Source organism: Prionailurus bengalensis, chromosome C1 (genome assembly GCF_016509475.1).
Source record: "Prionailurus bengalensis isolate Pbe53 chromosome C1, Fcat_Pben_1.1_paternal_pri, whole genome shotgun sequence".
NCBI classification, from domain to species: Eukaryota; Metazoa; Chordata; class Mammalia; order Carnivora; family Felidae; genus Prionailurus; species Prionailurus bengalensis.
This window is the reverse complement of record NC_057345.1, coordinates 27,627,471-27,651,465: the sequence shown is the minus strand read 5'-3', so window position 1 is coordinate 27,651,465 and position 23,995 is coordinate 27,627,471. Positions and strand designations below refer to the sequence as shown.

Here is a 23,995-nt window from a genome sequence, read left to right as displayed (position 1 = left end):
AGTCAATTGATACATTGAAAAAGGTAAGTACAAGTATTTTTAGGTTTAAGTTATAAAAATATTTAAGAAAAAACAGGGAAAATATAAAAAACCAACCTCAATGCTAAATCAATATACTTTCTAAGCTATGCTGTTAAGTACAAAAAGCAAAGTAGAGAAGATTACAAATAGTATGCCATCTTTTGTGTGAGAAAGAAGGAGAAAATGGGAAAATATTCATATATCTTATTTCAGCAAAAAGAAATGTAAGAAGCATCAATCAGAAACAAAGAAATTGATTACTTTCAAAGGATGGGAAGGAACAGACCAGAAGAAATAAAGGAGGAATGAACAATTCTGAGTATATTTCTCAGTACAGTTTTGACTTCTGGAAGCATATTAAATAAAGGGTTTTTTTTGTGTTTTTATTTATTTATTTTAATGTTCATTTATTTTTGAGAGAGAGAGACAGACTGTGAGTGGGAGAGGGGCAGAGAGAGAGGGAGACACAGAATCCAAACCAGGCTCCAGGCTCTGAGCTGTCAGCACACAGCCCGACAGGGGCTCGAGCTCACAAAGCTTGAGATCATGACCTAAGCTGAAGTCAGAGGCTTAACTGACCAAGCCACCCAGGTACCCCTTTTTGTGTTTTTTTTTAAATAAAGTTTTATAAGTTAAAAATTAAAAACAAAATCAAGAAGAATGAAGTGAAAAAATTAAAATTAAATATAAACAAAATCAAATGGAACCAAATATGTTTCAAATGAGTAACATAACCACACTGAAAGAAGGGGGAAAAAAAATACAATGAACTCTTGAACACAGAACATATTGGGGGCTGTACACGTGGGAAAGAATTGCATACAAAATAAAATCTTAAACTCTAATGAGGAAGTTTGTTTTCTGTAGTGGTATGGTGTAGTAATTCAGATATGATTTTATATGTATATGGTAGGATTGAACAAATGAGTAAAAGTGGTGATGTTTTGAGGTTCAAAAAAGAAGGAAGATACAAATAAGCAACATGGGGAGTAAAGAAAGAATCCTGGGGGAAACAGACTGAAACTTGGAAGAATCACTCTGAACTCATGATTTCCAATATATATATTGTATATTGCACAGTAAATAGTATTTGTAGGATACATGTGTTAACTCCATTACATGACATATAATATTTATGATATATTGTCTCTTTTATTTGTGTATTTTTATGTCCCATCTGTCCATTTTACAAATACCTGCACTCCAGCAACAATGAATACATTCAGTACCCAGGTTTCAGTTTCTAAGTTGCATCCTCCAACCAAAAGAAATCACTGTTCCTTTGACAAAGGGCCAGTTGCATGGGTATAGCAGGGAAAACATAAGATTAGCCTGGAACATCTTGTGCCAGAAAATAAGGAAGTACTCAAAAAAAAGTGTGTCATGTCAAAGGGATACAGGAACTAGCTTAAAGTGGCTCCCAATGGCCAAATCTAGGAAAACTGGGACAGTGAAATAAATAAGGGGAAATATATTAGGGAGAAGAAAATTCTCTCCCTTATAGTCGAATATCAACTAATAAATGTTGAAGGAATGACAGAATTAGAAAATCACCATTACTACATAGTAATAATCCTTCCAAGCAAAAATCATCAATCACTTAAAAATCTAATGAGAGAGGTGTCTGGGTGACCATTCGGTTAAGCATCCGATTCTTGTCCACTCAGATCATGATCTCGTAGTTTTGAGACTGAGCCCTGCATTAGGCTCTGTGCTGGGCATGGAGCTTGTTTAAGATTTTCTTTCCCTGTCCTTTCCCTGCCCCCAAAATGATTCTCTCTCTTCATTTCTCTCTGCCCCTCCTCCACTCACGCAGCTCCCCCACCCCTCAAAAAAATAAAAATACTTTCTCTAATGAGAAACAAGATCCTTAAAGTATTTCCCATATCAAAATTATAAACTTCTGTGCATCAGAGGACACAATCAACAAAGTGAAAAGGCAATCTACAAAATGTGAGAAAATATTTGCAAATCATGTATCTGATAAGAATATATACAGAATCCCTACAACTCAACAACAACAAAAACTAAACGCAATTTAAAAAACGGGCAAAGGATGAAGATATACAAATGAGCTTCTAAGAGCTCATGAAAAGATTCTCAACTCACTAATCATTAGGGAAATGCAAATCAAAACCACAATGAGATATAATCTCATATCCGTTAAGATGGCTACTATCAAAAAAAAAAACAAAACAGAAAACAAGTGTTGGCAAGGGTGTGGAATATTTGGAACCCTTATGCATTGTTAGTGGGAATGTAAAATGGTGCAGTCACTGTACTAAACAGTAAGGTGATTTCTCAAAATATTAAGAATAGAATTACCACTTACCGACTGAGCCACCCAGGCACCCCAGAATTATCACTTATACACAAAAGAACTGAAAGCAGGAACCGGAACAGATATTTGTACAACCGTGTTCACGGCAGCATTGTTTGCAATAGCCAAAAGGTACTCATCAATGGATGAACGGATAAACAAAATGTGGTATATACATACAATGGAATATTATCCATCCTTGAAAAGGAAATTCTGACATACATGACAACATGGATGAATCTTGAGGACATAATGCCAAGTGCAGTAAGTCAGTCACAAAAAGACAAATACCATATAATTCTACTTAGATGAGTCACTGAGAGTAGTCAAAGTCATAGAGACAGAGGTAGAATGGTGGTTGCTAGGAGCTGAGGAGAGGGAAGAATGGGGATATAGTGTTTCACGAGTACAGAATTTCAGTTTTACAAGATAAAAAGAGTTATGGAGATAGATGGTGGTGATGGCTGAGAACGTACTTCATGCCACTAAACTGACCTAAAAAATGGCTCAGAAGGTAAATTTTCTTTTTTTTTTTTTCTTTTTTTTTGAGAGAATGAATGAGCAAGGGAAAAGCAGAGAGAGAGGGAGACGAGACGAAGGATCCAAAGCAGGGTCTTCACTGACAGCATTAAGCCCAATGTGGGCCTCGAACTCACAAACCATGAGACCATGACCTGAGCTGAATGAAGTCACTTAACCAACTAAGCCACCCAGGAGCCCTCAGCTGGTAAATTTTATGTTATGTGTATTTTACCACAATTAAAAATAAAATCTCCCCACAAGAGTTAAAGAGAAAAAAAAAAACCTTGACAGGAGAAACCTGGCAGATACCAACTTAATCAAGTGATCAACTTAGTACCATCATTAATAGAACAAACACATATAAATGTATCCTGATATGATCCACTGATAAGAAAGAACACTTGTGTAATTATTCTTGCCAAAAATGTGAAATCAGAATCTAATCAAGAGGAAACACCAAACAAACACAGACTGAGAGACACTCTACAAAATAACTTGCCTGTAATCTTCCACCATGTTAATTTCATGAAAGGAAAACAAAAAATGCTGGGGAATTGTTCTAGAATAATGAAGACTAAAAAGACATGGTATCTAAATACAATCACAAACCTGGACTGAATTCTGTACCAGAGGGAAAAAAAAAATGCTAAAAGTCATCACTGGAAGAATATGGGTTGTTGATCAGACCAAAGTATCATACAGATGAAAAATTCAGTGAAGTAGATAACTGTACTTTAATTTTTATCCTTGTTCTTAGGAAATACATAGTAAAGGGTGTGATATATGCAACCTACTATTGAGATGGTTCAGGAAAAAAAGTACGTATGTGTCTCTCTCTCTCTAAATAAGTATAGATATAAAGAGAGTAAAAAATAAGACAATGATAAGACAAATGTGGCAAATGTTAAAGAACACTGGTGAGAGGCCCTTGGGGGGGCTCAGTCAATTGAGCATCCATCTCTTGGTTTCAGCTCAGGTCATGATCTCACAGTTTGTGGGTTTGAGCCCTGCATTGGGCTTGCTTGGGATTCTCTCTTTGCCCCTCTCCCACTCACTTATGCTCTCTTTCTCTCAAAATAAATAAGTAAACTTAAAAAAATAATAATGTGCCTGCGGAGATAATCTGGGGGGAAAAAAGGGAACATTGGTGAATCTGGGTAAAGGGTCTATATGAGTTCTTTGAATGATTCTTGCAACTTTTCTATATGTTTTAAATTATTTCAAAATAAAAAGTTAAAAAAGATAAATGATACACTCTTATGTATCTATGGACTACAATAAAATGTAGTAAGTGCATTTAAAAGGAGACATCACCAAAGTATAACTTTCCAATAAAGAACTGCATCTTACCCCAGTAGTTGCCACAGGAAGTGGATTGGCTGTGTAAAGACTTCTTTTTCCATCATAAACTGGTCTACGATCCCCAAATATAGTCACTTTAAAATGTTGAACCATTGAGTCAACCACCTCTCTAAAAAAAGGAAAAAAATACATTCACATAATCCTCTGCATGATGAAATACAAGCATTTAACTAAAGTAATTCCTGAACTATTTAAAGCTGCCAAAATTCTAAAAGACAATCATACATGATAAAGATACTACTTTCAGGACCATACCTTAGGGCACCAGAAAGAATAATTTCTGGCAAGTGATACAAATTTCACAAAAGACAGAGAAATGAATCTAGTAAATTACTTAAATCGTTCTGGGCCACAGTAGACCTGTAAAATATTATCCCTAGAAAATAATCCTAAAACCCTTTTACCATTTCTGAGTACTACCTGACACATTAATTTCTCTATCAAAAGAGTGATGCTCTTCCCTCTGTGCTCAAATACCACCTTAATACATATATCTATTAGAACATTTACTCCAATGCATTATAATTATTATAGGCTTCACTTCTACTAGACTGTGAGATTTTTGAGAACACACATATACTCCCCTCAATCCTTTCAACTCCCCAAATCATCCTTACGTTATCTAGCCAGTAAAAATATACTGAAGCCTGTTTTTACCTAGCAAACATTTTTATCCTATATATACTTACATGGAAAGATATTCAAGACTTTTACATATAAAAAAAATGGAATATAGTGAGAATAATACTAAATATCCACAAATCAACGTTTATTTTTGTGCACACATTATTTGTAAAAGCAGTAGAAAGATATCTAGAAGGATATGTACCAAATAGATAACAGTGGTTACCTCTGAAGAGAGAAGTGAAGAATGATTTTTTTATTTTGCTTAAATAATCTAAATATATTATGATGAGAGTATACTTACATATTACTGGTAAAACTTACAACACACTTAAAAATGTAATAAATGGGAAAGAAAAATACTGAATTCTAGCCTATGGGTAGGTAGGAGAGAAAGGAGAGAAAAAGGCGTTTTCTGGTACACAGTAAGCTGACCTGATACCTAGAGCAATTTTCCACATGCTCGAAATTTCCATTTTTCCCTTCTTCAATTTCATCTTGCTGAAACCATTTAAATCAAGACCAAGACTCTTCTAGAGTAAAAAAAATTTTACTCTTCTAGAGTCAATTTGCTGAAACTATTTAAATCAAGACCAACCCTCTTCTAGAGCAAATTCTAGAAGAGCAAATTCTTCTAGAGCGATTGCTTCACTGATCAGTTTTTATATAGAAAACAAATTTCAAAGATTTTCTGCCATTTAAGATTTTCTTTTGCAGCCATTATCAAGTCCAGTTTCTTAGGTGAAACTATACAGATCTAATATTTAAGAATGTTTTGACTATTTTGTCAAATTTTTACTCAACAATAAACTGGTATAATTTTAAGCTTACCAAATCCTAGCAACCCAATCAAAGCACTCTCAGGATCAAAATGGTGGAGATTAAAATAGCTGTGAGAAAACATCTTAAGGATGTTCTGTTCATTTCCAATTATCACCATTCTAAATTACAACCTCATATCCCAGTACCTGGATTATTTTAAGTTTCTTCATTTTTATGCCTTTTATTTTTTCTTCTCAAACACAACTTACATATCACTGCCAAACAAGTCCCTAAACTCCATTTTTATTTCCTAGGTATGAAAGGTTATGTTAATCATACTCCTCAGGGGTGCCTGGGTGGCTCAGTAGGTTGAGCGTCCGACTTTGGCTCAGGTCATGATCTCACGGTCCGTGAGTTCGAGCCCTGCGTCGGGCTCTGTGCTGACAGCTCAGAGCCTGGAGCCTGCTTCAGATTCTGTGTCTCCCTCTCTCTCTGCCCCTCCCCTGTTCATGCTCTGTCTCTGTCTCAAAAATAAATAAACATTAAAAAAAAATCATACTCCTCAATTCATATCATTATTCATCTATGTAAGACATCTCTTCTTTCCTTCCACCTCCATTTCCTAAGCACCTGCCCCCTTCATAAATTATTTTCTCCTAATGTGTTTGAACATCCTTCTATTTGTATATATTCCCTTCTTTATTCTCTGGCACTAGGTTTTTAAAATGTATTTATATTGGGGCGCCTGGGTGGCTCAGTTGGTTAAGTGTTCGATTTCGGCTCAAGTCATGATGTCATGGTTTGTGAGTTTGAGCCCCAAGTCAGGCTCTGTGCTGATAGCTTAGAGCCTGGAGCCTGCTTCCAATTCTGTGTCTCCCTCTCCTTCTGCCCCTCTCGTGCTCTGTCTCTCTGTTTCTCTCTCTCTCTCTCTCTCTCAAAAATAAACATTAAAATAATAATAATAAAATGTATTTATATTGCTGTGGGACACTTAGTTCATTGTTTCTGATTGATGCAAAATACTTCATATGTTGTCACCCAACGATGCAGACTTTAACTGCAGCCACCAAATATGATATAAGCAATGCAATATCTCTTACTATGTCCCTTTATGGACTTAAGTGAGACTTAATCTCTGGTTATACACTCAGGAACAAAATTGTTAGGTCCAAGTGAATTTTATCAACTAAACTGAACTGTCAAATTGCTCTCCAGAGTGGCTCCACAACCCACATTCCTGGAGGTTCCCATTTCCCTATATCCCAGACAAGATTTGGCGTTATATAGTTATGCTTTCTAATTTTTGCTAGACTAGCAGGTAAAACTAAAAGGTTTTATTTATTTTTTTAATGTTTATTTTTGAGAGAGTGAGACTACACGGGTGGGGAAGGGGCAGAGTGAGGGAGAGAGAGGATCGGAAGCAGAGAATCCAATGCAGGGCTTGAACTCATGAACCGTGAGATCACGACCTGAGCTGAGGTCGACGCTTAACCAACTGAGTCACCAAGGGGCCCCAAACTAAATGGTCTTAATTGAGATTTCTCCTATTACTAATGAATTTGAGCATCCCTTCATGCATTTGTGTTTCTTCTTTTGTGAATTTCCTTTTGTTTCCTTTGCTCATTTTTCATTTATGGCCCCAGTCTTCTTGTTGAATTGAAGGAGTTTCTTCGATATTCCAGATATTGATTCATTAACAGGTTTAGTCATTGCAAATATCTTCTTCCAAATGCTGTATGCCTGTTGACAATGTCTATGTCTATGAACTGAAATCCTTAATGTTGTCTCAACAAATGAATCATTTTTCACCTTATGGTTTCATGCTTTTGATGTTTTAAAATACTTTCCTAATACTAAGGCACAAAGATGCATTATGTTTTATTAATGTTATAGTTTTATCTACATTATCTTGGTCATTAATCCATCTGAGGTTTTTCTTTATAAACAGTGTTACATAAGGAGTCTTATTTTTCCCCATATAGTAAGCCAGTTGTCCCATACCATCTATTTATGTCTATACATAAACAATCAAATAAAAATGCCATTTTGGGGGGGCGTCTGGGTGGTGTAGTCAGTTAAGTATCTGACTCTTGATCTTGGCTCTGGTCATGATCTCACGGTTTGTGAGTTTGAGCCCTGCCTTGGGCTCTGCACTGATGGAGCAGAGCCTGCTTAGGATTCTGTCTCTCTCTGTCCCCCCTCCCCACTGCTGCTTATGCACTGGTACTCTTCTCTGCCTCAAAATAAATAAACTTAAAAAAATTTTTTTAATTTATTATTAATAAGAACTTATTATCTTAATAAGTTCTCAACAAATAAATGAATCTGGCTCTGAGTTCTCTATATTGCCCCAGTAGTCTATTTGTTCTTAAACCAGTATCATTATGTTTTCACAATTACTGAAGTGTTTTATTATGCTGGGGCAAGGCAAGTTCCTTTTCTTTTTCTAAGTTAACTAGGACATTCATGGAAACTTTTAACCAGAATAAACTTCTAAAGTGCACCCCCTTCAAAAAAAAAACTATCAATACCATAACAAAAGAAATGTGTCCAGTGCCCTACATATAGTAAGTAATAATAAAATACCTGTTAAGAAACCCTCAAATTATACACACTTGGGAGACACAACTAGTATGCTAAAAACAAATTAGCATGTTAAAATTCACTAAAAAACTAAAACAATGAGCACAATGAAGATGAAACATAACAGGGGCAATTGTAAAATCTAAACATTTACGTTTAAAAAGCTCAACTGCAATAAGAACAGATTAGAGGATGTGAACTTACTCACTGCTTTTGTGGAAAGGGACTTTAGATGACTCTATGTCCAGAATGAGCTAATAATGGGATAGAGCTTCCTCAAAATTAAGGAAATTAGGTTGCATATATTTAAATATCCCAGTATAAAGTAAGTAACCATTCCATCACATATTATATAGGTCACTCCACATTCTGAAGTACTCTGTTCAATTTGGAAAAATTTAAGACCCTAAAAAAAAATGAAATATAACCAGAAGAAGGTAATCCTGATAGAACCTCATGTAACATGAGTATAAATAAATCAAACTACGGACCTCAAGTCCAGAATAGGAAAGACTCAAAGGAAATTATAGAAACCTTTGGCTATTTTGATGGACTGTCATGTGATAAACTAAGTAGAAAATCTATCTTGTTTGAAAGGATAGAACTAGGACAAATAGTTGGAAAGATATAAGACGCTACACTTTGGAACAAAATTTCCCACATTTCCTAACCACCAGAACTATTCACAAGTAGATTACACTATCTTATAAAGTACCTGGGTTCATCTTTGCTAGAACAGTTCGAGGAGCAGTTATGTCAATGAAGATACCAACTAGAACACACCAACCAGAAGATTGAAATGAATGTCTGTAATCTACTCTAACCGTAAAATTTAATTAGGAGAATATCAAATAATGAAACACTGCAGATTTTCCCATGGCATCAGATATAAAAACTTCTTTAGGGGCGCCTGGGTGGCGCAGTCGGTTAAGCGTCCGACTTCAACCAGGTCACGATCTCACGGTCCGTGAGTTCGAGCCCCGCGTCGGGCTCTGGGCTGATGGCTCAGAGCCTGGAGCCTGTTTCCCATTCTGTGTGTCCCTTTCTCTCTGCTCCTCCCCCGTTCATGCTCTGTCTCTCTCTGTCCCAAAAATAAATAAATGTTGAAAAAAAAAAAAAAAAAAAACTTCTTTATGGGGCGCCTGGGTGGCGCAGTCGGTTAAGCGTCCGACTTCAGCCAGGTCACGATCTTGCGGTCCATGAGTTCGAGCCCCGCGTCAGGCTCTGGGCTGATGGCTCGGAGCCTGGAGCCTGTTTCCGATTCTGTGTCTCCCTCTCTCTCTGCCCCTCCCCCGTTCATGCTTTGTCTCTCTCTGTCCCAAAAATAAATAAACGTTGGAAAAAAAAAAAAAAAAACCTTCTTTATGAATAATTACACTAAACACTGATTTGAATTTAAGCTCTCAAAGACTTAGAAGAATGGTGTTAGAATTCCATATACACTGGGCAATTCTGACATTAAACTACTTTTAAGTTCATAATTACAAAAACCTGTATTTCAAAGGGAATCAGCTTTTATAAGGACCATCATTTATCATTATGTCTCTTTACTTTCATCTGATGTAACTGAGAGGTTGGTTTTTTTGTTTTTTTTTTTTAAGGTTATTTATTTATTTTGAGAGGGGGCATATGGAGAGAGAGAATCTCAAGCAGGCTCTGCAATGTCAGCACAGAGCCCAATACAGGGCTCAAACCCACGAACCATAAGATCATGCATGACCTGAGCCAAAATCAAGAGTCAGACAACTGACTGAGCCATCTAAGCACCACTTTAGAGTTTTAATTAAACTTTAGTATGCAAACTAACAAAATGACAAATCAAGGAACTGCAAAATTTTACTTCTTATCTCAAAAGATACTATGGCAAAGGATAATGTATTTTAGACTGTTCATCAGGCAGGGCACCTGGGTGGCTCAGTTAAGCGTCTGACTTCAACTCCGGTCATGATCTCCTGGTTCATTAATTCAAGCCCTGCATCGGGCTCTCTGCTGTCAGCACAGAGCCCACTTCAGATCCTCTGTCTGTCTGTCTCTCTGTCCCTCCCCTGCTTGCGTGGTGCTCTTTCTCTGCCAAAAATAATAAACCTTAAGAAAAAAAAAAAAAGAATGTTCATCACAGAGGCTGTGGAATTGAAGAAAAAACTCTAAAATAGTGCTTTATCTAGACATCTATTCAGCTATAGCAGCAAAGTTGCTCACTGTATTGTGAAGAAAGTCTGAACTGGGAAACTGCCAATATGAGAAACCTTTGCAACACGTGGTAACATAAGCACTGGAGGAGAAATAAGTTTTTAGTCCCACTTTGCCACTAAGTTGTTATGAAAGTTACCTGGCCTCTCTGACTTTAGTTCCTTCATCAGTAAAAATGGGCTAATAGTCTACAGGCTGTTGCAGGGACCATATGGGATATCAGTGTAAGCACTTTTGGGGGGAAAAAGCCAAAATATATTCTATTTTTATTTAAAAATTTAAGCATAATTATCTCATAAATATACTTCAAAACTATGTTGAAATACTGAAGTCTTCCAAACAACAAACAGATGCATCACAATGCATTAATACAAAGAATGAATTCTGGTAATTAACATAAACTGTGAACTGAATTTTCTCTTTATCATAGTTGTGGAGCTGTTTTTGTCTTATGTGAGGTTGTCTTTATTATAACAATGAGGAGAATTCCTTTGATCTTTTATTCAAATGTAGAAATTTTAGAGCAACATTTAAGAGTAAATTGTAGTATAAAAATAATTATTTTATTTAAAATTTTTAAAAATGTAAAAAAGGAGGGGCACCTGGGTGGCTCAGTCAGTTAAGTGTCAGGTCATGATCTTGCAGTTTCTGAGTTCGAGCTCCGTGTCAGGCTATGTGCTAACAGCTCAAAGCCTGGAGCCTGCTTCGGATTCTATGTCTCCCTCTCTCTCTGCCCCTCCCCTACTTGCTCGCTCGCTCTCTCTCAAAAATAAATAAACATAAAGAAAAAAAAAATTTAAAGAGTAAATCATAGTAAGTTTACAATAACCAAGACACACAAAATATTTTAACTTCTAAAGCAATATTTAGGAAAGCAATTTGGGAAAGAAAATCTGAGAAAAGGGAGAGAAGAACTTCTAACCAGTCTTTAGCGGCTTCCTTTTACTAATAACCCTAGTCTGAGAAGGAAAGAATTCTTGTATAGTATAATATGATACATTTTTGTAGAACCTCAGGATAGAATTTAAAACTCCTTAAGAATATCTGGTGATCACTACAAAAATGGAACCTACCTGAGTATATTGGTCTTACAAAGGGCTACAGCCTACCTTTCCCACTCTTACCTCAACCACCACTTCCTACATTCTGGTACCAAGTCTTTTGACTCCATCATGCTCTGGTGCACAGACTGTAAAGTAAAATTTAATATTGGTTTCAGTAAGTTCCACTTTACCACCTGACTCATACAGCAGAAAAATGGTAGGAGAGGGAAATTTTAATGTAAAAAAGAGAAGAAATTATTTTTGTTAATTGTTACTATATGCTCATAGAGACCCACCTTCATCTCTTTTCTAGGTACCTCTTATTCTCTGCTCCCAAAAGGTAGAATGGGAAATATTATTCTAGTCTATAAGAGAAACCATGAAATAATATTTTCCCCCAGAAGTGACTCTTCACATTAGTTTAGTATTCACAGCTACAATAAATTAATCTGTCACTATAGTATAGAGAGAAAGAAGGAAGACTGCTAAGGTATACCAAGAAGATAAAATCACCCAGACGCTTACTTATAAAACACAACTAAAACAAGCTGGCAGTCTCTCCTTATATCCTTCCAACCTTGAATTTATCTTCATAACTTCTCAGTAAGTAAGACAGAAGGTAGCCAAATGAACACTTTTGCATCACAATAAAGTTTAAAAATAGAGAGTAGAGAAGGGGTTATACTTTAGATCAAATTTTTAATATTTTATAATATAAAATTTGTAGTACACCAGAGCATTTTACTATAAACTATCTTCATAATAATTTCACATGGGTGTGAATTCTTTCATAGTATTATGTAACCACACTAGCTAAACCAGTGGAGTAAATTTCTAGTATTCACAGATAACTGATAGATTACTTTAGATTGAGCAATCATTTTTTAACTCAAGCTGGCTTACACTAACAACTCTATTCTAGAACACTTCTCCCTCAGGCCACTAATGACTTCTTAAAAGACATGATCTCTTTTCAACTATTACAGTCCTGGCTTCTCTGAAACAGCTTATACTTTGTCCTGGTTCTCTTATCTTTCCAATCTAAGTGTCTTTGTTGGTAAACGTTAAACACAGAATCCCCAGAAATCCATTCTCAATCTTGACTCTGCATACTTTCCCTAGCTTCTTCCCCGCCTCTAGCTTTTAACTATCACCTATGTGCTGACACTTCTCAAATCTCAATCTCTATCTTGATTTCTTGAACTCTAGACACTTATTTCCAATTACCTATTGAATTTCTCTATTTTCATGTTTCTTATGCAATTCTACCTCCAAATATCCAAAACAGAAATAAAAAACTTGGTCCTTTCACGACCTGTATTTCTGTGAAGGCTATCATTATTGCACAAGCTAGGAACTATGAGGTCTTTCCCTCCACACCTAAATCTCTTTTCCCTTTCCCTCTACACCGAAATTACTCATTTTTCTTCCAAATGTTACATCTAAGCCCTCCCTTTCATCACCACTGCCACTGCTGGCAGTTAAGTCTTAGAAAACACTACCTCTAATCTAGAAAAGTAGGTATCAGAGGTACTAGGGGGTATGCTGGAGTATGTGAGGAAAAAAAAAAACATTTAACTTTCATCTAATAATTAGAAATTAAGATTTATAAACATTCATGAATATGAATTGACACTATTATTGTCACTTATCCCATGTCATATGATCAGATATAACATATGGCACACCAGGAACCCTAAGAGAATAATAGGACTTCTGCAACATATAAGAGTTAACAGTGTATTGTAATAATGCTGTATGGTAGCAGATGATAACTATACTTTTATGAGTACAGTGATGAGTACAGCATAATGTATAGAGTTGTCAGATCACTATGTTGTATACCTAAAACTAATATAATGTTGTATGTCAACTACACTTCAATTAAAAAGAAAAGAATCAACATTGGAATTCTCATTCATTCACTTCAGCATGTTGCAACTTATTTCAGTTCAAGTGTATGGAATATATTCAATCAGATTTTTGGTGTATTAATCTGAAATTTTCAAATTAGTAAACATATTTTTAAATAGTTTATTTCAGGGGCGCCTGGGTGGCTCAGTTGGTTAAGCGTCCAACGTCGGCTCAGGTCATGATCTCATGGTCCGTGAGTTCGAGCCCCGGGAGCCCGTTTTGGATTCTGTGTCTCCCTCTCTCTCTGACCCTCCCCTGTTCATGCTCTGTCTCTCTCTGTCTCAAAAATAAATAAACGTTAAAAAAAAAATTAAATAGTTTATTTCAAAATATTGTTTCCCACCTTGAATTTTTCTATAATTATGTAATACATTAGGACACTAGTACATTTCTATAAATTTAAAAACTTTAAATGTGTGTGCATATACATTTATTTATTTACTGTTCAGTCCATGGTCAAACATGTATTAACTAATGGGGATGAGTAATCAAAGATTTGAAGACTATTGATCTAGACTACTGCAACAGCCTTCCCAATGTTCTCCAGAACTCTGGTCATTCTCTTCTCTAATTCATTCGTCACACTGCCATTAGTTATGCTTTTAACTATAGATGTTCCTCATTTGCTCAAAGCCTCCAGTGGCTCTTCATGGTTTCTGAATTCATAAGCCTCAGCATGCATGGATTTAAGACCCTTCATAACTTCCCCTCTGGCTAAATTTTTAGATTCGAGCTACTGTATTTATATTGGCCTATTTCTGTTACATAAATATGTCAAGCTTTTGCTATGTTCACTCTATATATTCTTTCTCCTACTCCACTATTTAGTTCAGATACCATGTCATGTATCACATCTTCCTCCCTAACTAAAAGCAGGAATCATTACTCTTTCATCACAGCACATAATGCACAACTCACAGGATTTCTCACTACATACAAACGATGGAATCTCTAGCAGGGATCATCTTATTTTGCCTTGTACCTTATTGTATCTTGCATCTTTTGTATCGTACAAAAAAGGGGCACAGTGAGTGAAACACTTAATGAAAGCAGGATGATCTCAAAATGATCTTTAAGTTTTAAAAGTTACTGCAGAATTTAGAATTGTAATTCCAGTCAGAGTCCATATATTCTTTAAATCTTGTACTAAACAGCATTCTACCTTGGTACAACTATATAGCAAATTCAGATAACTGGTTTACTTAAAAAAATTTTTTTTAAATGTTTATTTATTTTTGAGAGAGAGAGAGAGAGAGAGAGAATATCTGAAGCAGGCTCCAGGCTCTGAGCTGTCAGCACAGAGCCTGATGCAGGGCTTGAACTCACGAACCATGAGATCATGACCTGAGCTGAAGTCAGATTGTGCCACCCAGGTGCCCCTCAGATAATTGGTTTAAATTGATTTAACTCAATTTAAGAAAAAAAAAATGCAGCAGACTAAAAATAAGGAAATTCCACACCAACAACAGAATACTATACAGCTGTTACTATAATTGAAATCTACACAAATAGATGTTAGAAATAAACCCTACCTACTAGGTCCCTTTAGAAATATATTTACTTATAAAACTATCTTTGAACTTCAAATATATTGTAGAAATATTAGCTAGGTGACTAAATACTACTGAGTAACTTATCTAGATGCTACTTAAAAGAATTTTTGAGATTTCAGGGGCATCTGGGTGGCTCAGTAGGTTAAGTGGCTGACTCCTAGTTTCGGCTCAGGTCATGATCTCACTCACAGTTGGTGAGTTTGAGTACTACAGAGCAGAGCCTGCTTGGGATCCTCTCTCTCTTTCTACCCCTCCTTCTCTCTCTCTCAAGATAAATAAATAAACTTACAAAAAAAGAATTCTTGAGACTTGAAATAATCACCACTTGTTAGCTTTCCTATCTTCCAAGCGATTAACAAGGAAAATAAAACATGCTTATTAACTGACATATACTGTATGGTACGGTTTCTCCAAGATAGTTAAATACTCAAAACTACAATTGTTTGATTTTCACCAGCAGTGTTTTCTGGGGTATGTTCTCTAAATCATTTTAATCAGAAGTATACTCCTCTAGAGATATGACACCAAAAGGGCATCTGGCCCAAGAAAAAATTAAATGTTCTTCATCAAAATAAAAAATGTGCTTCAAAGGAAAACGTCAAGAAAGTGGAAGTGAAAGGCAACATGCAGAAAAGGAGAACATTTTTGCACATCATTATATCTAATAAGGCACTTTTTTTTTTTAATTTTTTTTTTCAACGTTTATTTATTTTTGGGACAGAGAGAGACAGAGCATGAACGGGAGAGGGGCAGAGAGAGAGGGAGACACAGAATCAGAAACAGGCTCCAGGCTCTGAGCCATCAGCCCAGAGCCCGACGCGGGGCTCGAACTCACGGACCGCGAGATCGTGACCTGGCTGAAGTCGGACGCTTAACCGACTGCGCCACCCAGGCGCCCCAGGCACTTTTAACTATACTTGTAAAAAAATTCCTATAACTCAGTAACAAAAAGACAAAACAGCCAACTTAAAAATGGGCAAAGAACCTGAATAGACATTTCTCCAAACATATACAAATGGCCAATAAGTACATGAAAACATGCCCAACATCATCAACCATCAGGGAAATGCAAATAAAAATAACAATGAGACACTACTTAAAACTCCTAGGATGGTTATATTAAAAAGATAGATAACAAATGGTGGCAAGGATGCAGAGATACTTTAATCATCATACACTGCTAGTGGGAATGTAAAATGATGCAGCCAGTTTGGAAAAGAGTCTGGCAGTTCCTCAAAAGACTAAACAGAGTTACCAAATCACTCCACTCTTAGCAATACACCCAAAAGAAATGAAAACACATGTCCACACAAAATCTTGTATACAAACGCTCATAGCATTATTCATACGCACAAACAACTCATGTCCATCAACTGATGAATCAATCAATAAACAAAATATCCATACAATGGAGTATTATTTGGTAATAAAAAGGGATGAAGTAGTGATACATGCTACAACATGGATGAACCTTGAAAACATGTGAAGTGAAAGAGGTCAGTCACACAAAAGGCCGCACATTATATGATTCCATTTATATGAAATACCCAGAAAAAGCAAATCTGTAGAGACAGAAAGTAGATTAGTGGTTGGCAGGGGTTATGGGGTAGGGGTGGGGAGGCAATGGTAAGTGACTACTAAGGAGTAATGGGGTTTCTTTTTGGGAGGATAAAATGTTCTAAAACTTGATTGTGGTATATGTTAACTAACTAGAATTTAAATAAAAACTTGAAATAAGCAATTATCAAGAAAGTTGTACTCTCTGAACATACTAAAAACTACTGAATTATACACTTTGAGTTGTATACTATGTGAATTTCGTATAAATGAAGTTATCATTTTAAAAAAGCATGTCCCTCTCTTGGCTTATCACTTATTTACAACACTGTGCCAATGACATTCCTAATAACACCAGAAAGGGGTTCTTTCCAAGACTCTGATCTGAGATTTCCATTTAAAAACCAAAATGGAATCAATATAGATTTATTTTTTTTCTTCTAAAATTCAATCATCAGTATTACACCACAACCATATGCAACATGCACAAATATTTGGCACTGTATCACAAATTACAACACAAGAGTAACAGTGATAATAGTACAATGAGTATAAGATAATGTTTCACTTATTAAAGAAAACTGAACCAAAAAAATTCAACCACAATCTAATAGCATCTCAAGATTCCTTCGAATCTTTACTTCATGTTTAACAATAACAGATCTTGCAGTTATAATCATGCTTTTATACAATTTTTCCCATGTATACATTTCACTACTTAATGATTTTGAGTAAGTACATAACAATCTATTTGAGGTTTATCCCAATACATATTTAGCAGTTGGACAAACTAGCATAAAACCTCAAGTTAAGGAATTTATACTCTAGGTCAGTATTTCTAAAAATATTTGATTTTTAGTTATTGAGACCATGCACTTAAAAAAAACTGGAAACATTTAAAGTCTGCTTAACAAACATGCTCTTTTACCAAATGATCATTTTCAATCAAAATCATTAAGTTGGCAAAAAAACAACACACACATAGCCTAAAGGGGTGAAGAAAGGACAAAACAAGCAATAGACAGAAAATCTGAAGTAGAGAAGTTGACTCACAAAAAATGACTCACAAGCATTTCCTGGGTATTTTTTGTCCAAGAAAACTCCTATGACTAAAGTGGAAACTTGTTTGGCTACAATCCATCATTCTACTATTATGATTAATACCATGGTGCCAAATATTTGAGCATGTGGCATATGGACAAGAAAAACCTCCTATCCGTTGATTTAAATACTGAGGCATTTTGGCCCATATCTGTTTAGCTAATATGGAATAGGAATTGTCTAGTTGTATCTAGTTTCTTCTAACTTCTCGAGTTCTAGCTGTTGAAGAGTAGGAACTGAATGAATTTCAGAAGTCTACCAACAATTTTAACTAACTAGTTATGTAGCAATATTGCAAAAAGTGAGGATAAAAGTTACTCTTTTGAAGGAATAAAGGCAGTAAGTTCTACAAATGCTGACATAAAATCAAGTCATTATTAACAAAGAAACAGAGTAAAGTTGATTTATATCATTTTAAGAATCTCAAAGAAATCCTGTAGCTCCCGTGAAAACTCAAATTAAAGATACAGGATAAAAAACTTCCATTTGGAAACATCTAAATTACAGATGTTTTACTCCTACTGGCAAACAACATTAACAAGACAAAACAACCGTAAGACAAAATATAATTAGGGAAGTAAATTAAAACCAGAATGCACACACCAAATTATTACATACATTTCTCCCAAACTTAACCAATATGTTGAGCATCCACATGTGAAATTCTATGCTATTTAACTTCTTTCTTTTTTTTTTTTTTTTTAAGTAGGCTTCATGCCCAACATGGGGCTTGAACTCACAACCCTTGAGATCAAGAGTCAAATGCTCTACTGACTGAGTCAGCCAGGCACCCCAATTTCATATACACTTACATAATATACAAATAACTTCCTCATTCCTACCCAAAATAAAAAGTTATATAGAAGGAACAAACCTAATAAATAATTTTGTTATTTTTTTAACCTAATATTACACTAGTCCCTCAGAACTCTGAAAAACTAAAAAAAGTCTCAGCTGACATCCCTCTAAGCCCCAAGCCTCCATTTCCCATTGTTTTCTAAATTATAAACCATTTTGTCTTTAAAGCAATTTTATTTTCCTAACATTTTCATCATATGATTCTCCTACTTAATCAATAACCAACAACAATTCTTTACTATATACTGCTAAAATTAGGGGTGGCTCTTTTGGGCAGGGCAAGGGGGAAAGACAGTAGTAAGGAATTGAGTTCAGAAATATCTGCCCTAGGGGCGCCTCAGAGGCTCAGTTGGTTGGGCATCCGACTTTGGCTCAGGTCACGATCTCACAGTTCGTGGGTTCAAGTCCTGCGTCAGGCTCTGTGCTGACAGCTCAGAGCCTGGAATCTACTTCAGATTCTGCGTCTCCCTCTTAATCTGCCCTTCCCCTGCTTATGCTCTGTTGCTCTCTCTCTTAAGAATAAATAAACATTTAAAAAAAAAATCTGCCTTAGAGAAATATCTACCAACACTCAGTCGGTTGAGCATCTGACTCTTGGGTTCACGTCATCATCATGTGGTTTTTGAGACTGAGCCTTGCATTGGGCTCAGTGTGGAACACAGAGCCTGCTTGGGATTCTCTCTCTCTCCCTCTCTCAAAATAAATAAATAAACTTAAAAAAAAAAGAATAATATTAAAAAATAAAACAAAATATGGGGCACTTGGGTCCCTCTGTTGGTTAAATGTCCAACTCTTGATCTTGGCTCAGGTCATAATCTCATGCTCCCAGGGATCAAGCCCCAAGTCAGGCTCTGCTCTAACAGCATGGAGCCTGCTTGGGATTATCTCTCCCCCTCTCTCTGCCCATCCTGAGTGCATACTCTCTCTCTCTCTCAAAATAAATAAACATTAAAAAAAATAAGATAAAATAAAATGTTAGACATCAATCAAAAGGGCCAGGATTATCCTTCAAATTTACAGATTAACACCCCAGTTTTGAGAAACAAGAAAAAGGGAATTTGAGAGTGTGGCATGAAGATAGTTGGGTCCCCATAAGCAGATGGCTAGCAGAAAGACAGATGAGAGAGGAAGGACTCTAAGACAAAGACTAGCTTATGGACCTTAAGAGAAAAGGGTAGGACACTGAAAATCTCTGGGTAAATATAGCCTTTTATAATGTCCAGTTCTCTTTCCTGCCCCCTCACCATCATGTTCATCTCATTTTACTTTTATAAGCTTTCATTCACTCTATTTATTATGTGCCAATCATCAAGCTAATATCAGCACTACAAAGATAATGAAAAAGAGTATTCCTTTTCATGAAGAAATTATACCGTGAGAAGAGGAAAGCAACAAGTAACCAATATACACTAAAAATACTATAACAGCATTGTACACCAAGTACTATATGGTCACAGAAGAATGAACTACCTCTGACTACGGAGTTCAAAAGGTGTGTCTTGAAACATAATAGAAGTTTGCCAGATAGATAAGGGCAGAAAGGGCATTCCAGGTAAGACTGCAGAATATGGTAAAGGATATAGATTAGAGCCAAACAAAGAAGGGTATATTATACTAAATTTGAGATGTCATTCTGTAGGCCACAGGGAATTAAATAAATTTTGCAGTAGGCAAGTGACCTCAGAAAGAACTCTGCACTCCACATTATTACATTCTTATGATGGTTTTTTTTTTTTTTAACACGTTATAGCAAACTCTCTTAGTGCTCATTCACTTCATATTTCTTATGTGTCTTATCTAAATGATGGATTTCTTTTTTTTTTTAATGTTTAATTATTTTTGAGAGAGAAACAGAGCAAGAGCAGGGGAGGGGCAGAAAAAGAGGGAGACACAGCAACTGAAGGAGGCTCCAAGCTGTCAGCACAGAGTATGACATGGGCCTCAAAACCATGAACTGGGAGATCATAATCTGAGCCAGAGTCGGACGCTCAAACAACTGAGCCCCACCAGGTGCCCCTAAATGATGAATTTCTTGACAGCAAGAACCACCTATGTCTTAAATGAAGACTCTTAATAATACTTATTGAATAAGAAAAGGCTGGGATATTTGATAGCATAAATCAAAATGCTAAGTTGAGTATCACTGTTTTCTAAGTGTTTTGTCTGTATGTCTTGTTTTGTTTTGCTTTTTTTTAAAAGTTTATTTATTTATTTTGAGAGAGAAAGAGAGAGGGAGGGAGAGAAACAGTAAGCGGGGGAGGGGCAGAGAATCCCAAGCAGCCTCCATTGCCAGCATGAAGCCCAACACGGGCTCGAACTCTCAAACTGTGAGATCATGACCTAAGCCAAAACCAAGAGTCAGACACTTAACCAAATGAGCCACCCAGGCGCCTATTTTGTTTTTTAAAACCTCCTTCATGGTGTACACCATGTCATAAGTTCCATTTATCTTCCCTTATTGCCTAAACCACAAGCATACATATACGTATACACACATACATACATACATTTGGGGGAGGTTGAGAGAAGCAGCTTACTAAAAGCATATTGATAAATGTTTCTATATCATTATGTACTTGTTCCTACATAAAAGGAAGGAAAGTAAGGAGTTGAGGACCAGAACAGAAAGCATGAAACATGACAACCGCTATTTCTATCCACTACTGCTACCATCCCATCATTTTAAAGGAATAAATAAGGTGGGCACATAAAGGGGAGAAAAAAAGAAAGCACAGATATGTTAACCAACAGCAATGGAAAAGATATGCTTAGTCTGATTTCAAGAGCATGTAAAAAGGAGCTGGACCTTCTCTATTATCACAGAGAAAACATGTGAGCTTATGCTATAATGAGAAAATTTCAAGGCTATTTGTAGATTTTTCCCAACATCACAGCTCTGAAGTACAATTTCTTTTTTTTTTTAATTTTTTTTTTAACATTTATTTATTTTTGAATAGAGACAGAGCATGAATGGGGGAGGGTCAGAGAGAGAGGGAGACACAGAGTCTGAAACAGGACCTAGGCTCTGAGCTGTCAGCACAGAGCCCGACGCGGGGCTCGAACTCATGGACCACGAGATCATGACCTGAGCTGAAGTCAGACGCTTAACCGACTGAGCCACCCAGGCGCCCCTGAAGTACAATTTCAAAACAAATTACCATGTGTGCTTGGTCAAACTGTTAAACATTATTATTGTTATTCAATGTGAAAGATAAACATAATTACTAAAGCAAACAAATATCAACAGCAAAATAATCTCCATGACTTCACGATTCTTACCTGTTCACTCTCCTAGGACACTTGTCTGGTTTAATATCTACCTCATAGAGGTAGACATCAATCTTTGGGATTTCAACTTGAAAACAGTTAGCCAGCAATTTAATGGGTTTGCCCATGGTGCCATAGCCAGGTCTTCTGGGCACCATGAGTAGGGGCTGGGCCCCAACGGGTCCTGCCAAAGAGAGGGTAAAAAAAAGAGTAACACGGTTATAAGCTGCATTTGATAATCTTGTCAATCAGAGTATATGAGAATTTTTAGTACAGCTGATAATGGATGAAGCCTAGTGCTAAAAGATGCTATCATTTCTAACACTTCAACTTTTTTCTCCCCAACTTACTCTCCTCATTTAAACATACAAACAAAAAAATGGTACCTGTGAAAACTTGTTTTCAAAGGGGTAGAAAGAAGGGGAGAGCAATCACACAAACCCAGACGAGCATGGGCAAACACAAATCAGACCCGAAGAGTGTGAGACCAACAACAAAGTACTAAACTTAAAGTACGACATAATAAGGACAAGAACAAATGAACAAAATACCATAAAAGATAAACACTGATATTTTTTTATTTTAGAAAGAAAGAGCAAGTGGAGGAGTGAGGCAGAGGTGGGGGGAGGGGGGAGAGAGGGAAAGGAGGATGGAGAGAGAAAGAAAATCTTAAGCAGGCTCCACACTCAGTGCACAACCCGATGCAGGGCTCAATTCCAAGACCCTGGGATCATGATTTGAGCCAAAATCAAGAGCTGGATGCTCAACCAACTGAGCCACCCAGGTGCCCCCAGGAAACACTGATTTTTAAAAGAGGAGGAAAAAGGCTTAAGTGACCAATTTAAGTGAAAAAAAAAAAATGATATCACTACAGATATTGAAGATACAACATTATGTCAATAAATTTTCAAGTTTGGTGAAATAGGCAAATTACTAGTGAAATACAGGTTACTGACATACCAAAGTATATAAAATTTGAAATCTTCCGTTGCTATAACTATAAAATGGAAAACAATATTGTGCCTCCTCAAAACATTAAAAATAGAATTACTGTATGATCCAGCAACTCTAGGGTATACACCCAGAATAATTCAGAGTATTGAAATGATAACTGTACACATTATTTTTTAATGCTCATTATTTTTGAGAGAGACAGAGACAGAGAGCAAGCAGGGAAGGGTCAGAGAGAGGGAGACACAGAATCAGAAGTAGGCTCCAGGCTCTGTCAGCACGGAGCCCGACGTGGGGCTCCAACCCAAAGACTGTGAGATCATGACCTGAGCTGAGTTAGTCACTCAACCGAATGAGCCACCCAGGCACCCCAATAACTGTACACCTTTGTTCATAGCACCATTATTCACAACATCAAAAAGGAAGAAGCAACCTAAGGGTCTACTGATGGGTGAATGGATAAACAAAATGTGGTATATACATACAATGGAACATTAACCTTATAAAAAGGAAATTCTGACACACTACAACATAGATGAACCTTGTGGATGTTATGCTACATGAAATAAACCAATCACAAAAGGACACTGTATGATGCCACTTATTTAATATCTACTGTGGCCAAATTCGGAGACAAAAAATACAAGGGTGGTTGCCAGGGGCTGGGGTAAAGGGAGGGTAGGGAATTGTTGCTTGGTGAGTATAGCTGCAATTCTGCAAGATGAAAAGAGTTCTGGAGATTTGTTGCACACAATGTGAATATACTTAAATAGTACTGACCTGTATGCTAAAAAGTTGCTAAGATGGTAAATTTAATGTTACGTATACTTTATCAAAGTTTAAAAAACGCCTTAAGTGATATCTAGCATTAAGATTTTAAAGCTCAAAATGTTGTAACTTTGTTAAATGAAATTCAAACAATAAATTCAGTTAATTAATAACTGTTACCTGAATGAACTTACATTTAAAATATCTGAAAAGTCCTGTAATTATTTGAAAAAATGAAATCCACAATTAAAAATAATTCCAGAGGGCACCTGGTTGGCTCAGTTGGTACAGCATGCAACATTTGATCTCAGGGGCGTGAGTTTGAGCCCCACAATGGATGTAGAGATTACTTAAAAATAAAATCTTTAAAAAATATATATATTTCCACACATACACTAAGAGATTCCAAATCCAGATGGTTCCACTAGAGAATTACAGCAAAAATTAAAGGAAAAAATAATACGGACCTTATACAAACTCTTTCAAAGATCAGGAAAAAAGTAAATATTTCCCAATTCAACTTATGATCCCAGAAAAACCCTGATAGTAAAACCTTGTAAGAACATTATGAAAAATAAATAAATTCACAGAACAGTATC

The 23,995-nt window shown here is 36.2% G+C and overlaps 1 protein-coding gene across 1 annotated transcript in view; it reads right to left on the bottom strand.

Annotated features, from left to right (window-relative positions):
- Positions 1-23,995, bottom strand: part of LOC122480275 (protein argonaute-3) — a 128,759-nt gene that overhangs the window by 87,519 nt on the left and 17,245 nt on the right. Inside the window, exons 2-3 of the mRNA XM_043574476.1 lie at positions 21,690-21,861; positions 4,214-4,334 (exon numbers count right to left, since the gene is read on the bottom strand). Of these exons, the coding sequence (XP_043430411.1) occupies positions 4,214-4,334; positions 21,690-21,861 (293 nt within the window). The remainder of the gene's footprint in view (positions 1-4,213; positions 4,335-21,689; positions 21,862-23,995) is intronic.